Source organism: Ambystoma mexicanum, chromosome 8 (genome assembly GCF_040938575.1).
Source record: "Ambystoma mexicanum isolate Mex_15411 chromosome 8, UKY_AmexF1_1, whole genome shotgun sequence".
NCBI classification, from domain to species: domain Eukaryota; kingdom Metazoa; phylum Chordata; class Amphibia; order Caudata; family Ambystomatidae; genus Ambystoma; species Ambystoma mexicanum.
In genome coordinates this window covers 687,316,036-687,330,577 of record NC_090929.1, presented here as the reverse complement: position 1 = coordinate 687,330,577, position 14,542 = coordinate 687,316,036, and the positions used below count along the sequence as shown (strand labels likewise).

At 46.9% G+C, this 14,542-nt stretch overlaps 1 protein-coding gene across 1 annotated transcript in view; it reads right to left on the bottom strand.

Annotated features, from left to right (window-relative positions):
* Positions 1-12,186, bottom strand: part of NDUFB8 (NADH:ubiquinone oxidoreductase subunit B8) — a 246,316-nt gene extending 234,130 nt beyond the window's left edge. Inside the window, exon 1 of the mRNA XM_069610489.1 lies at positions 11,995-12,186. Coding sequence (XP_069466590.1) covers positions 11,995-12,109 — 115 coding nt within the window. The 5' untranslated portion in view covers positions 12,110-12,186. The remainder of the gene's footprint in view (positions 1-11,994) is intronic.
* Between the last annotated feature and the right edge of the window lie 2,356 nt (positions 12,187-14,542).

The following is a 14,542-nucleotide window of genomic DNA, read 5'->3' as shown; positions in this document are numbered from 1 at the left end:
TGTGTAATCAGGCTACTATCCACATCATTACAACATGGGATGCTAGAAGCAAATGGTGAAGTAACAATAGTTTGCCCTCTGGAAGAACAACCCACGCAGGAGAAAATTCCAGAGAGCCATTTAGGAGAAGGGGTTAGTGTTACGAGGAGGAGGTGGAGCTGTGCCGTCTAACCATAACTAACATGTTTTCTCCTTTGGCCGTCGAGGATAAGATCACACTAAATGGCTATGTTAGCAAAGTAGAGAATGGGTGTGAAGTGGGTAGGGGGCCTCGATAGACGGAAGGAGGCATGGCTGCCCGTTCATAAAGTAAGTGGACCCCCCCCCCCCAATCCCATAAAAACTATGTAGAGATTAGGACCAAAAAGGTCTAAATTCCCTTCCAGGGCTACCATGGGAGTTTCGCGCTGTGAGGGAATTTTTACATAAACCAACTAACAAGACGGGGACAACGGGGACTAAAGGGGCGCAGAGTAAACAGAGGGGGAATATAGGATTCGCCCCTGATGGGATAAAAGACTGTTGAAACACAAGCAGGCAGTGGTAACAATGAAAGAGGTGATGGCCAGAACAGGGACTGAATTGGGTAGACTGTACTACCTCCTTGACCAGGGGTGCATTTATTGCACTGGGCCACAGAATCAAGGATCGGGCCCTTGAGGTTCAGAGATTGTGTTGCATCCCCATTAATGTGATGGATGCTCAACCTAAGAATATCTCCCTTTCCCACCCATGACAGATTACATGGTCCTGCACACGGACATGTTAGAGGGCAGCTGTGTGAAACCACTATTAGGAGGTCATACAAAATCAAGTGGACAACGGGTGGGGGGGGATTGGGGGGAGTTCTCCGAACCAGTGGTAATCTTGGGGCCCTAACCCCCACCCCCTCCCTGTGTCTGGGCCAAGAAAATCTCAGGCGATCTCTCTGGCTCCAAAACACACTATGGCTCCTATGGAAAAAAATATGAAGTGGGCACCTCCAGGCACTGCTTATAAGAATATCGCCAACTCTGCCCAAAATATGCATTTTGTGGTCCTGGTTAATGTTCCGAAGTAAGTAGAGGGGAGTATTGAGACCCAAGAAGCGCTTGTTAATAAATATTATTCAACGGGGAGTGCTCCACTAGGGGGTGAACCACAGTGATACGTGATGACATCACATATTGCAAAATAATCAGATTATCCAGAACAGGCAAACACTGCATTTAGGTTTTCCTAAGGGAGGAATGGGATTACTTGGCATTGAAATTAGAACCCATCCACCAGTGGGGTGCAATATATTAATGAAAGCTACAATTCCCAGAACCCAGTTCCTGGAACCCATTATGATAGACCAGGGCCAGTGGTTTTAGAAGAGATGCATCCTGGGGAGCAAGGGGACTAAGGCACCATCAGGGCCCATTGTTTGGAGATACCTGGGTTGTGCCTTGTAAAGGGATTTCAATGTAGAAAGTGTTGATTAACATAGGTCATTGTGTCACAAAGCGGCACCCATTAAAACTACGGCTTTGGGACATAGCAGGGATTACTAAAGATCTTAACGACAGCGAGTGAGTTGGTTCATTGCAGCCATATGTTGTCATCTTCCAAGAGACTTGGGCCATGGACGATGTGGTGATCCAGGGATATGAGGTCATTGAAACTAAGCCAAAACAGCTACCAAGAGGGAGACCATCTGGCAGACTGGTTGCGGGGATGAAGACAGCACTCAACTGGGAAGTACAGCAGATAAACACCTGGTCAATGGACTTGCTTTCAGTAGAGAGAACTATCCCAAATATGGGAGAGGTTTTGCTGTTCAATGTCTATAACAGGCTCAACGATAAGTCAATCAATAATGCTGTGACAGCTCTTTGCGATGTCGACCAAAGGGAGATGACCAAAAAGGGGAAAAACTGTTATTGCCCTGGGAGACTTCAAAAGTCAACTAGAATTACCTAGAGTGCTGGAAGACCTTTGGGGTGACCAGGATGAGGTCTTGACTATCGCTGATGTATTGGTTAACGCTCCAGGGAGAGTTCACCCTGAGGCCCTTGGGATTAAGAAGGCTGCAGAACAAAGGTCTAAGGTGTTGTAATGGTCGGTTTACTAATGGCCAGCCGCAGAACTTACTATGGGCAGAACGTCTCTTCAAAGATAGATTATGCTCTGGTGTCTGGCTCGGACTGGCATCAAGTGGAAGGATTTGAGGTGCTTGAGCGTATGGAAAACGATCATAGACCCATTATGCTTCAATCAAGGAATGTAATTTTTCAATCGGTTGAAGTGTCTGCTAAGGCAGTTGACGTGGTGGTACATGGCCAAGCTAGACGTGCTGTTAAGTGGGTGAATGTCAACCTGGAAACTTTAGCACCCCCATTATTAGGGTGACCAGACGTCCCGGTTTTCCCTGGACAGTCCGAGGAAATCTCCCTCCGTCCCAGAGTAGCAAGACTTTTTAAATGTAATTAACCCAGTACCGGGATTGGATGGGCGGGCGGCTGTAGTCCCGGTTTTTGCCTCTCACATGGAACACAGAGCAGTAGTGTAATGGCAATACGCACCGGCTCACAGTTGTAGGAAAGCAGCCGAGATCAGTCAAAAGAAAGTCAAAGGTCCCTGCTGTCAAAAGCTCTCTGCAGTTAAGCAATTACCGATTCCACTGAAGAAAAGCAACAATCCCCCACAGGCAGGGATTTTTAAAAGTAAATAGGTTTAAGACAAAGATGATCTGATGCTGCAGCAAGATGCCACTCTTCGGTATCCGACACCCGATGTCTATTACAAAGACAATATAAATTGTGACCGAACATCATAGATCAGACATCCTGCGGCTCCTTACAATCCCATAGTTCTTTGAGGTTGTAGTTTCAAGGTGGGAACAGTAGTCCTCTGGGTTTATCTGTCATTTGCCTTCTGTCATCCAGTGCTCCAGCGTCAGTATACAAGGCTGTGCAGGGTAAGCAGCAAGGACTCTTCTGGGAGCACAGCGGTATTAGAGGCTTTCAGCCCAGCTTTCCATGCAAGGTCAAGGAGTGAGATCAGCGCTTACAGTGACGTCTGATCAGTTTGAGATGGTTGCAATGATCAGATATTCACTGTTACGTGATCTTGGACATGCTGCCCGAGCTGAGCTTCACCTTCATATGATCTTGGGAGGGATGCCACAGCACAGCTTCCACAGGTTGTCAATCATGGTATCAAATGAGCGCCTGAATCAATCAGCATTTTCACAGTTTTGACTCAGATTTAACAATCCTATAATACACCAGGATCTGCACTTAGTCCTTTGCCAATCATTGGTAAGACCCCAGAAACACCACAGTCGCAACAGGCCAGTGACATAGAAGTGCGACTGCAGTTTTATCTGAGTCCTGTTTGTATTTTACTGTAGCCTTACTTCTATGTCTATGGCCTGTCCTATTTTTTATGTATCTGGTCACTCTGCCCATTTTATGCCACAATAATAAGTCAGAATGAAATAATGTGGCCCGAAGACATTGCCCAAGCACAAATGCACGAATTACATCTCTATGCTGGAAGTGGTCGGGCATTCTCTACAGAGAAATAAAAGAATGCAGTGCAGCAAGACATAATCCAGCAATCCAAACTGCCCAACAGAGGCGCCTTACATGGACAAACAGTGAGAAAAATCATTTGTATTTGACAACAAGTCAAAATAGGACTTGTCACAGAAGGACAAGGACCAACACATCTTCAAAGTACAGCAGTGCCACTGAAGTCCTCTACATGTTCAACACCACCACTGCCATAGTAGGAGGAATGGTTTTTAACATGCTTAGAGTTGATGTATACCAGAAAGCGAGCACCAAAAACAGACAAAGTGCAGACGAAAAAGTGCACCACCTTGATAGCTCAGGGCAACACAATAACCCCATAGGCGTCCCTAGAGGCGGGCATAGAGGGGCAATTGACCCAACTCATTGGCTGCTTTACCCTCCCAATTGGTGGCCTTCAACCGCCCTCCAGCAAATTACTTTTTCCAGGCACTTTAAAAGGTGCTCCTTCGCTCAGCCGTCATTCGCGCGTTTGAAGGCGTTATTTGCTTCGCCTGAATTTTTCTTCTTGCCTGAACTGAACACCACGAGAATCAATGGGCCATGAATATCACTGGGGTGTGGGCATCACTGTTAAAAGCAGGCTACCTACATGCTGAGCAGTTTTTTTTTTTGGCCAACGTGGGCCACTTTGTAGGCCAGTTTGATGAGTTACTTCACTATGCGGCTAATAGTTTTGACCATTGTTGCTGAATGAATATTCTTCAAAATGCTCAATTTGCATCACATTTTATCAACAAAAAAAACTACCCCTTCGGTACTATTCAAAGTCTCACAAAAGGAATGAATTGCCATTTGCAACTGTGGGCCATATTTTTTATTGGTGCCCGAGACAATATTAATGCACAGTCTGACCCTGCTGGGCACAATATTGTTTCCCAAATGTGCATCTAACACTGTCTAGAAAAAAAAAATAGACTTTTCCAAACTGAAACATGCTCTTAAACCTATATTCACTAGTTTTCTTTCAAATTAGTTTATTTTTTTTTGTCGGACTACCACACAAATAACCTGTGATTTGTGTGCCCCTTGCTTTGTGTTTTATCACAGGATATATTTCTAAAGCCGTTATATGCTCGTCAAACTGCTTAATCACAAATAAATGCTTCTATTGTGCTTACAGCAATTAGAAAATTAAACTGTGGGTTCATGAGTGCCAGCTTTTGATCTTCACTATGGTGGCAGAAATTCCCTCACCCTGAATATAAGCAAACTACCACCCCAATCCATCTACTGGTGGATAACATTTTATAGCGCCATTTTTTTAAAAAGGAATTGCAAAAAGATTTACAGCCAGTTTTAAAATCGATAACATCTTAGCAACAGAAAACTCAACCTGCTAAGCTACCCTGCTAGCCTTCTACTGCAGTGTCTGTGGATCCCTTAATGTGTTAAAAACCGCTGCATTAACAGTGCAGTTCATGTACATGACTTAAGTCAAAAGTATTTAATCTCCAGCTAGACTGACCCTGCGCATAGATTGAGGGTGTACCAGTGGCGGCTTCTCAATAATGGGCGGGGAGGAGCCAAGGAAATCAGCCCAGTGCTCCAGTTCTTGCGCGCACGAGCCAGGAAGCGCCCTTTGCTTTCTGCTTCCTGTTCATGCTATGTGGAAGCTGGAGCACTGGAAGGATAGTTAACCCAAGGGGGAGCCCTGCAATCTGGGAAGACCCAAAGGGCATATAGAACTAAATAGGGGCTTCACTGCATGGTAAGCGTGCTGGGCCTTTAATGTACCATGCTAACTGGAGCTCCCAGGTGGCTGTCCTCAGCCCTGGTATTATGCCCCAGTTCTCGGGTCTGTAGCTTTATCAGGATCCACAGGAGGGCTGGATTCCTTCATTGCAGAGGAGCGCTGAGGCACAACTATCTTCCTCAGCTTCTCACCACTTCTGGTGAGAATCTGTGTCATTTTGCACTCAGCGCGAAAACTCTTGCCAGATGTCGCTGTAAATGAGATCTTGCGTGACGAGTCCCCACACACCGCCTTTCGTGGGAAAAGCTGGTTCCTAGTTCATGTCAAAGTCTGTAAATCTGGTTGGCTTCCCCGTTTCCTGTTGGGCCGGTTCCAGTCAGTGGTTGCTTTGGGGGGGATTGGGTGGTTATGCGAGAAGTGTCACAGGGGGCTTGTTCCGCTAGGGTTGCTTCCCGGTATGGTTCCTGCGACCACGGTGTAGAGCTCATGTGTACAGGTTCATTTTGAGTTTCTTTTTCCCCAAACGTCCATGGCTCAAGGTCGTCTCCTACTCCCAAGGAGGGGCAGGTGATGGACACCCTTTTCTTGTACACGGCCACCCTTTCCAGGTTCCACTTTCTACCATCACTGGTGTGGACAGAGTTGGTTCCTTTCCGTGGGACTTCTATGGCCTTGCTATATTTTGAGAATGTTGCGGTGTCTTTTTTTGTGGGAGGTGTATTTTCACCAAGTCTCCTTCATTGACTTATGTCCGATATGCTGCTCTGCGTTTGTCGCTCTGAGATTTCATGATCTCTGTTCTTTTGCAATCTGAAGACAGTCTCTCATGTCAATGCCCTTGTCCTCTCTGACTTTGTGTAGCCACGGTGTTACCAGCTTGGATGCACCCCTTCTCCATCTCAACAGTTGAAATGGAGATACTCCTGGGATGGCATACGGCGTCAAGCTATGTGCTGCTACGGCTTGACTATTTGGCATTGATTCATGCCTGATGTGCATGCCAGTTGTAATGCTCCTTTGATGTAACGGTTTGCTCTTTCTACTAGCCCGTTGGCTTGTGGGTGATACAATATCCGCCAGTTGAGAGCAAGCCTGTGCTTCAGAAAACGTTTCCATCTCCTTGGAAACTAGTTGCATGCCATTGTCCGTTACGATCTCTTTGGTAAGCCCTAGTCTTTGAAAGACCGAGCCGAGTACTTCTATGACTGTGCTCGTGGGGAAGTCCGGCACAAATTCAACTTCGACCCACTTGGAGAGATTGTCCACTATGACCACCCCGCACCTGTTGTTGCTCAACATGCTGTCCAACTGGCCAATGAAATCCAGTCCTATTTTGTGCCAGACGCCCTGTGGGATTTCTGTGGGTACCATGGGTGCTTGCCTCACTTTTAATCTTTTGTTGCCGTTTGTGCACTTGTGGCATCTTTCGATCATTGCCCTGACATCTTGGTCCATGCCAGGCCACCAATATACATCGTGCACACTGCATAGTTCCATATCGCTACCTAGATTACTTGCATGTGCTGTGCACAATATCACCTTTCGGATGCCACTTGGAGGGATCACTTGGTTGCCTCCCATTATTAGACCATCCATTTCTGCGATTGCGTCGCATTACTGTGACTGCTCTCTCGTTGGACCACCCTTTCTGGGTCCATTCTACTACTCGGCCCAGGGCGTCATCCCTTTTCATTTCTTCCTCGCTCATCTCCATAAAGTCTTTGTTCCTTAGATCTCCTATGGATGACACAATGCATTAGTCTTTGAGGAATGTGGTGCCCGGGGCACTTTGATCCATTAATCTGGACATGCAGTCCAGTTGGGCGTTTCCTCCAGCCTGCAATGTGGGTGATCTCATAGCTTGGCTGCGATTCTTGCTAGTCGTGGTTTTGCGTTTTGGTGCCATCAGGGTTCAAAATGTGCACCAGCACATGTGGTCGGTGACTGGGCGGAATCTGGTTCCCCAAAACGTACGTCCTGAAATACTGCACACCCAGGTGCACACCAGCATCTCTTTTTCGACAGTCGAGTAGTTTTTTTCTGGAGGTGGACAGTGCTTTCGATGCAAAGGTGACAATATTTTCGGTGTCTCCCTTCTTTTGGGTGAGGGTGGCGCCCAATCCGTAAGCGCTAGCGTCTGTCGTAATGTAGGTTTCCCATTTGGGATTGAACGGCTTCAGACATGGTGTGTGCAGGATTCTTTTCTGGATTTCGGCGAAAGTCTTGTGGCGATTCCCACGTGTACTCCGCGCCTTTCTTCAGGCACTCTTTCAAAGGCAATGTGGTTTCAGAGAACCTGGGAACGAACTTTGCGTAATACTCTGCAAAAGACCCAGGAACGACCGAAGTTCATCTTTAGAAGTCAGGGCTGGGGCATCAACTATCGCTTGCAGAGGTTTTTCTTGGGGCTTACTCCATCGTTAGAGATGCGGTAACCCAGGTATTCTACTTTGCCCGCTCCAAAAATGCACTTCTCGTGATGCAGGTGGACTCCTGCGCTTTGTAGTTTGCCAAGTACTTCTAGCACTTGGTCATGGGTTTCAGTGTTCTTGGCGTATACCAGGATGTCTTGGAAATACGACACGTTGATGCCCTGCAGCAGCGAGATCATTCTTTGAAAAGCTGAGGCTGCGGATGACAAACCAAAAGGCATTTGTGTATATTGGAATGTGCCGAATGGCGTGATGAATGCTGTCAGTGGGCGCGAGGCCCTGTGTAGATCAATCTGATGGTAGGCATCACGCATATCAGGTTTTGAAAATATTGTTGCCTCCATCATCAATAGGATTTTGTTGATGTTGGGCAGGGGGAAAACTGTCTGTAACCACTTCCAGGTTGAGGCTGCGTAGATCCATGCACACTGAACTCGTTGGAGGACTTCTTAATGAGGACCACTGGGCCGAGCCATTCGGAGGACTCAACCGTCTCAAACGTCCCTTTATTGACCATCTTCTGAAGCGGAGATTCAAGTACCGCTCTTGCGGTCGCTGGAATGGGCCCAACCTTGTGCTTGACCGGTACTGTGTTGGGTTTTATGCATATTTTGTATGCGTAATTTTGTATTTTCCCGCATGCTTCGGAGAACAGCATGGGGAATGCACTTTTGAGAATCGGCCCTCCTCCCGAGGAGACCAGCAGCACTTGCTCAGTAGTGCTGGGGTCTAACCGGATGCTCACTCTATGCTGGTCGTCCCATCGCAGTGTAGCTGGAACCTCGGACAAAAAGTAAACTTTTTGTTGTGGTGCACCCATCCTTGAATTCGAGCTTGGCTTTGATGTAGCCCAATAGGTAAACGGTGGCTCCCCCGAAGACTGTGGGCCTTTGCTTGGTGCTTCTACCTTTGTTTGGTGCTTCTGATCTCGACCTGATCACATCCCATCATGTCTTTGTATGTCTGAATGGGAAGGATGGTCAGTTCAGACCCCGAATCAGCCATGACTCGCGTTTCCTTTCCATCCACTCTCACGATGCAATGGGGTTTCTCCCTCCCAGCTCAAGGTGTGTTAACCATGATTACCATTGGCTTGTCATACGAATCTTCTTCATTGCTCGTTCCTCTGTCTCCGTCAATGTGGGTGACATTCTTCTCCCGCCACGTGCAGGCTACGTCAGCGTGGCCAAATCGTCTGCATTTGGAGCACTCTTTGTTCCTTGCAGGACAATCTCGATCGTTCGCCAGGTGCTTAGTGCTAGCGCATATGTAGCACTTGGGTGCTGCTCTCCACTTTGGTCCTTTCTCTCTGGCGGCGTCTCGCGGTTGTCTCTCTCTGCGGCCCTTCCATTGCCCATTGCATCACAGCCATTCCGGGTGTGGGCGACGCCCCACTTTTCTGCACCTACTTGAGGTCTCTTCTTCAGCCCTCACAATTTGTATGGCTTTATCTAGGTCCAGTTCTTTCTCTTCTATGAACTTATCCTGGAATTAGTGTGGACCACTAGCATGTTGCAGATGACTTGTTCCACATTGTCCCCGAATCCACACAAAGCCGCCAATTCTCTTATCCTGGTGATGTAGTCATCAACAGGTCTGTTACCCTCCGGTTTCCTCATATAAAATTTGAGCCTGTGGAGGACCACGTTTTCTTTTTTGGAGAACCTTTTGATTATTCATCGAAGTGAGTCTTTGTAGACGTCATCGCCTTCGTTCGTGGTGGGCACGGCCTTCAATCCTGCAAAAATGTGTTGCCCTTCCACCCCCTCCCATGGCATTAAGTAGCATGGCTGCCTTTCTGGCCAGGGAATAAACTGTACCTCCCAGTACTTGCAGATACGTGGAGAACAGTGGTTCCCATTGCTGCTATGGAATTGCCAACGTGCCAGGGGATTGGAGGACGACGGGGGGCTGTGGCACCCTGCATGGTTCCTGCGCGGGTGAATTCTGGTCCTCGTCGCCAATTATGTAGTGGCTTTCAAACATCACAGGACACTTGCGTGAAAGAAAGGGGTGTTTATTTGACACCTGGTACATAAAGAGTAACAAAGGGGTATTTGAATCCAGGGGTGAGGATTGGGTAGTGCCCAGAGCAGTTGGCTTCACTGCATGGTACTTGTGCTGTGCCTTTAACGTACCTGGAGCTCCCAGGAGGCTGTCCTTGGCCCTGGTATTACGCTCCAATTTTCAGGGGTCTGTAGCTATATCAAGCTCAACAGGAGAGCTGGATTTCCAAATTGCAGAGGAGCGCCGAGGCACAACTATCTTCCCCTTACCACTTCTGGCATGAACCTGTCATGCGCGCTCGGCGCGCGTGATCTCGCTGTAAACAAGATCTTGCGTGACGAGTCCTCACACAGGGCTTCTCTGCATCTAAAAGGATCATCACTTTATGTACGTGATGGCCTTGCTTCTCAGCCTGCCCTGCCAGTGGGTTTCCCCGACACCTTTGCGGCCACAGTGGTTTGGTGTTTTATTGCAGATCAAACTGTCAATTTACACGTCAGTTGGCAGCTATCCTTCCTCTCCCTCCGCTAGGGTGGAGGTGGTGCATAATGCTGAGGGCTGTTGCTTCTGACTTAGCATGCCACCAGGGCGGAGCAATCTAGTTTGGTTACTTCTGGCATTCCGATGTTATAAGTTCTCTTGTTCTGGTTTCTTGATGCGCAGGGTCTAACGCCCTACGAGGGTTATGCAGTGGAGGCACTAGAAATCAGTATTAGGAGGGGGTAAATAGAGGGGGCAAAAATAGAACATGATGGGGCGGGGTGGTGGCACACCAAATAAGTGTCAACAGGCCAAACTGTTTTAGATATACCTATATTTTACCAATCTGGTTAAAAAAAAAGTGTCATTAGCATGTTCAGAGTAAGTTTAATGCAATAAAAGTTTTGCATCAAGTTAATATACATCTTAAAAAGTTAAATCATGTTCAGCAGTTGCAAAAATGCCCTTGCAGTCAGCAAGAGACTGCATTCTTTTACTTCAAGGACACATCACTCCCAGCACAGCTTCAAGTAATGAGTAGTTTGAGGTGTGTTTAGCAGAAGAGATATCACTTTCCGGTTAGCTTTAAATAATAGCCGGTCAAAAACAGTTGATTTAACTTTAGTGATTCCATCATATCTCAGTTTCAAATGATAGTCAAGGACAGTCTGTTTAACAGATGAAATATCACATGAAGGCGCCAAGTACAGGGGCAAAGGAGGCTACCGCTACTTTGGTTCTTTAACAACGGTTGCAGGAAAATTGTTCCGTTTTCAGATTCTGGTTGTACTCCGCAGTGGCGGCCGGTGAATATTTTAATTGGAGGGTCATAAATATGACTCCAAATATGTCAGTTGGACGGGGCATAGCGAGGGAGCCAGAAACAAATTAAGATGGGTTGTGGGGTGGGGCCGGTGCTTCCCAGCAAGAGAATTTGTTTTTAAATAATGGCTTAAAATGTGCAAAAATTCGGTAACCGTTTGCAATTGGTTTCTGGGCACCAGAACTTAACTTTGAGTACTGCCCCATCCTCACTCCTGGCCTCAAATACCCCTTTCTATCACGCAGGCTCCTGTGATCTTTGCAAGCCACTACACCCTTCTTCTACTGATAGTAGCATTACTGAGGTCGGCTTCTCTTCAGTCTTTAACAGGGCATGGAACTCTTGTGATGAACGTAGCTCTGCTAATTTCCCAACCCAAAAGTTATATCTCAAAAACAAAAAAATTAAGGTGTCATGAAGTCATATTGTCAAATCTTGCACACGTTAAAATAGAAAGTTATTGCAACAGAGCATCTTTCATGCGACCTGCTCAGTTGGCTACCCCAGGATGCAAAGCTGACGTGAAGGAGCGGGGGGGGGGGGGGGTTGGGCGTGAGGGCAAATGAGCGTTGCTATCGGTTTGCAATGGGGTTCAATCTCAGTTGTCTCTGGAATTTCAGAAAAGGCGATTTCGAATGTTACATTAAAAAGACATACATGTCAGGCTGCGATATTAATTGGTTGGCCGTTTTATTTAAATTCGAATCTATCAAAACGCAATGTTAAGCATCATAATGAGAGTGCAGACCCATGCATTCGTTTTCACAAGCATAGCTACCCAAGTGAACTTGTAAAGTTGAACCGGAAGGAGGACGTTAAAATGCACACATTTCGAGCGGGGGTATTTGTGCTTCAACTCGAATGAACCTAACTTCAAAGTATTGGAGACTGCATAGCACGTACTAACTCCCCTTCTGCCATCGCTGAAGGTGACCCTTCCAATGCCAGAAGCTTCTCAAGAGTCCGAGAATTTCTATTTTTCCGTCTATCACTCACCAGCGCGCACGCCGCTTATCTTCAACAGTTCGGACCCAGAGTGTGTTCTGAGTCCCAAAGCAGCAGCCTGGCGGCTCACAGAGCGCAACCAGCGGGCACCGGTAGCCGCCATCATGCCTCGAAAACTCTCCGTACGCAAGCGCACTCCAACACTGACGTCACTCTCAAGGAGGACAAGCAAAGAGCGCAGGCGCTTTACTTTGGCCACTCAAAGAAGCTGTCAAATTGAACCTGCGCTTCCACGCAGGTTTCGACTTCTGACCATGGAGCAGGTTCAATGAAATAAAAGGCGGAAAAGTATCATAATTTGAAAGAAAAAAAAACAGATATAAACATTACGGTGTGAAGTGCAGTCGGCAACAAAATATAGAAAATCAAATCACAGTCTGCAGTAGATCTACACAGTTAATTTTAAGTCAAAGATCCATGAGTAAACCTGAATAACTATGTTACTATACTGTGCCAATGAGGTGGCCCGTGGCCGATAATCTAAACAAGCATAAGCAATACCAACAGTTTGGGTTTTTCTGTAGGCCTTCTTATACACAAGCAAAAACTTTGCAAATGTCTGTTTTAATAGGACTTCAGTGATGCATAATGTTTTAGACAGTTGTATTACATAAGTAGCGTGTTTACTGCTCCAATTTAGTCATTAACTCTCATGAGACTTGTCGGCACATCCAATGCAAAGCCTGATGGGAAGGCCTGCTTAAAGCAAGCTGAAAGAGTTCCCATCAGGAGATGTGTTGGGCGGACAAGGGCAGGAAATGTGTGGGAATGGCCATAGGGATTAGCACGGCCATGGGCAGTCAACGTGTGGGCAAATGACCAAACACCTTCAAGCTTTGTGTCCCTCCTCATATGCCATTTTCCCTATCTGTACTCAAAAGCAATAGTTTCGGCTTACAGTTGACTCTGTCACCTTATTACCCCATACTTGCCAATCTTACATATTTGAGCAGTATGCTACTGCTTTTTAAGCAGTCCTACCGCCTACAGATTTGGGTGGCAGATCCTACTGCTTTTTACAGTGGCAGGTAATGTATGCGACTCTAAGGCAGGCTGCAGGACAAAGCAGCCATATTTGGCTCATCCCCGAACCGGATCATCGAATCCGATGCCAGCAGATCAGGCTAGGGAGCCTGATGCAGGACCCTGTCGACAGAGGGCAGTTGGTCGGACCAGGAGACAACTCTCCACATCAACTGTCTAGAATTACTAGCAGGGTCTTTCGCAGTGAAATGCTGGACTCAAGAGAAGGCACAATGTTGTGTCTTACTCAAGATGGACAACGTCTCAGCAGTCAGCTACATAAACAGACTGGGAGGGATGAGATCCAAATTATTGGCAGAACTGGTGAAAGATTTCTGGGAACTCTGTCTTCAGAGGAAAGTATGAGTGACGGCAGAGTACTTACCGGGCCATCAGAACGAGGTGACCGACTGGAACTCCAGATACCTTAGGGACGCCAGCGATTAAAAGCTAGACAAGGAGGTATTCCAAGAACTGATAACTCGATGGGGGCCATGCCAGGTCGACCTATTTGCATCGAGATTGAACAAGAAACTACCTTGGTTCTTCAGCTGGAGACCGGACCCAGAGGCGGAAGCGAAAGATGCCTTCCTTTGATCATGGGGTCAACAAACAAATTACGCATTCCCTCCATTCTCCATGATAGCGAGGACGCTAGCCCAGGTGAGGTGGCAGAAAGCATCTCTAGTTATAGTTACGCCGGACTGGAGGGGACAGGTGTGGTTCCCCAGTCTGCTAGAATTATCACACCACAGCCCAGTAGCTCTACCCAGATACAAGTACAATTTACGAGACCCCAGATGCCTCAGCCATCCTTTAGTGAGGTTAGGCAAACTCAATCTAATCGCATGGGCAATTTCAGGAGATCTTGGGTTAGGCCAGGATTATCGAATGAGGCTGAAATCATCATTAATGAATCCTCGGCCCCAGGATCGCACAGAGCTTACAAGTCTGCATGGGCTAGCTGGAGTAGCCGGTGTTTGGAGAGGGACATGTATCCCGATAGAACAGATGTAGTTCTTGTGGTTCTTAGCACAGATGGCAGCCCAAGAGAGAGCATACAGAACTATCAACATGGCCAGGTCCGCGATATCAGCAGGGCACCCCAGGATAGGAGTCGCGATAGGAGAACACCCCCTGATTTGTATACTAATAAGGGAAGTAAAGATGTCTGGACCTCCTAGAGAGAAATATACTCAATTATGGGATGTGGACACAGTATTGAAACTTTTTCTGGCATGGCCGGATAACCAGAATTTATCCAGCAAGGCCATTTCATGCAAACTATCCATGCTCCTATGTCAACTGTCTTGTAAAAGGTCATCAGACATTAGAGCGCTGGAGATCAATAGGAAGACAGTTTCACCAAATGAAGGGTCCTTCCTTAACAAGGACGACTAAGACAGGTTTGTCATCCATATCATATGAATCTTTTCAGGGTCAACCGAAATTATGCCCGGTCAGATGTTTATCAGCATATGAGGAGATGACAAGGGAAGTGAGACCACCAGGAGTA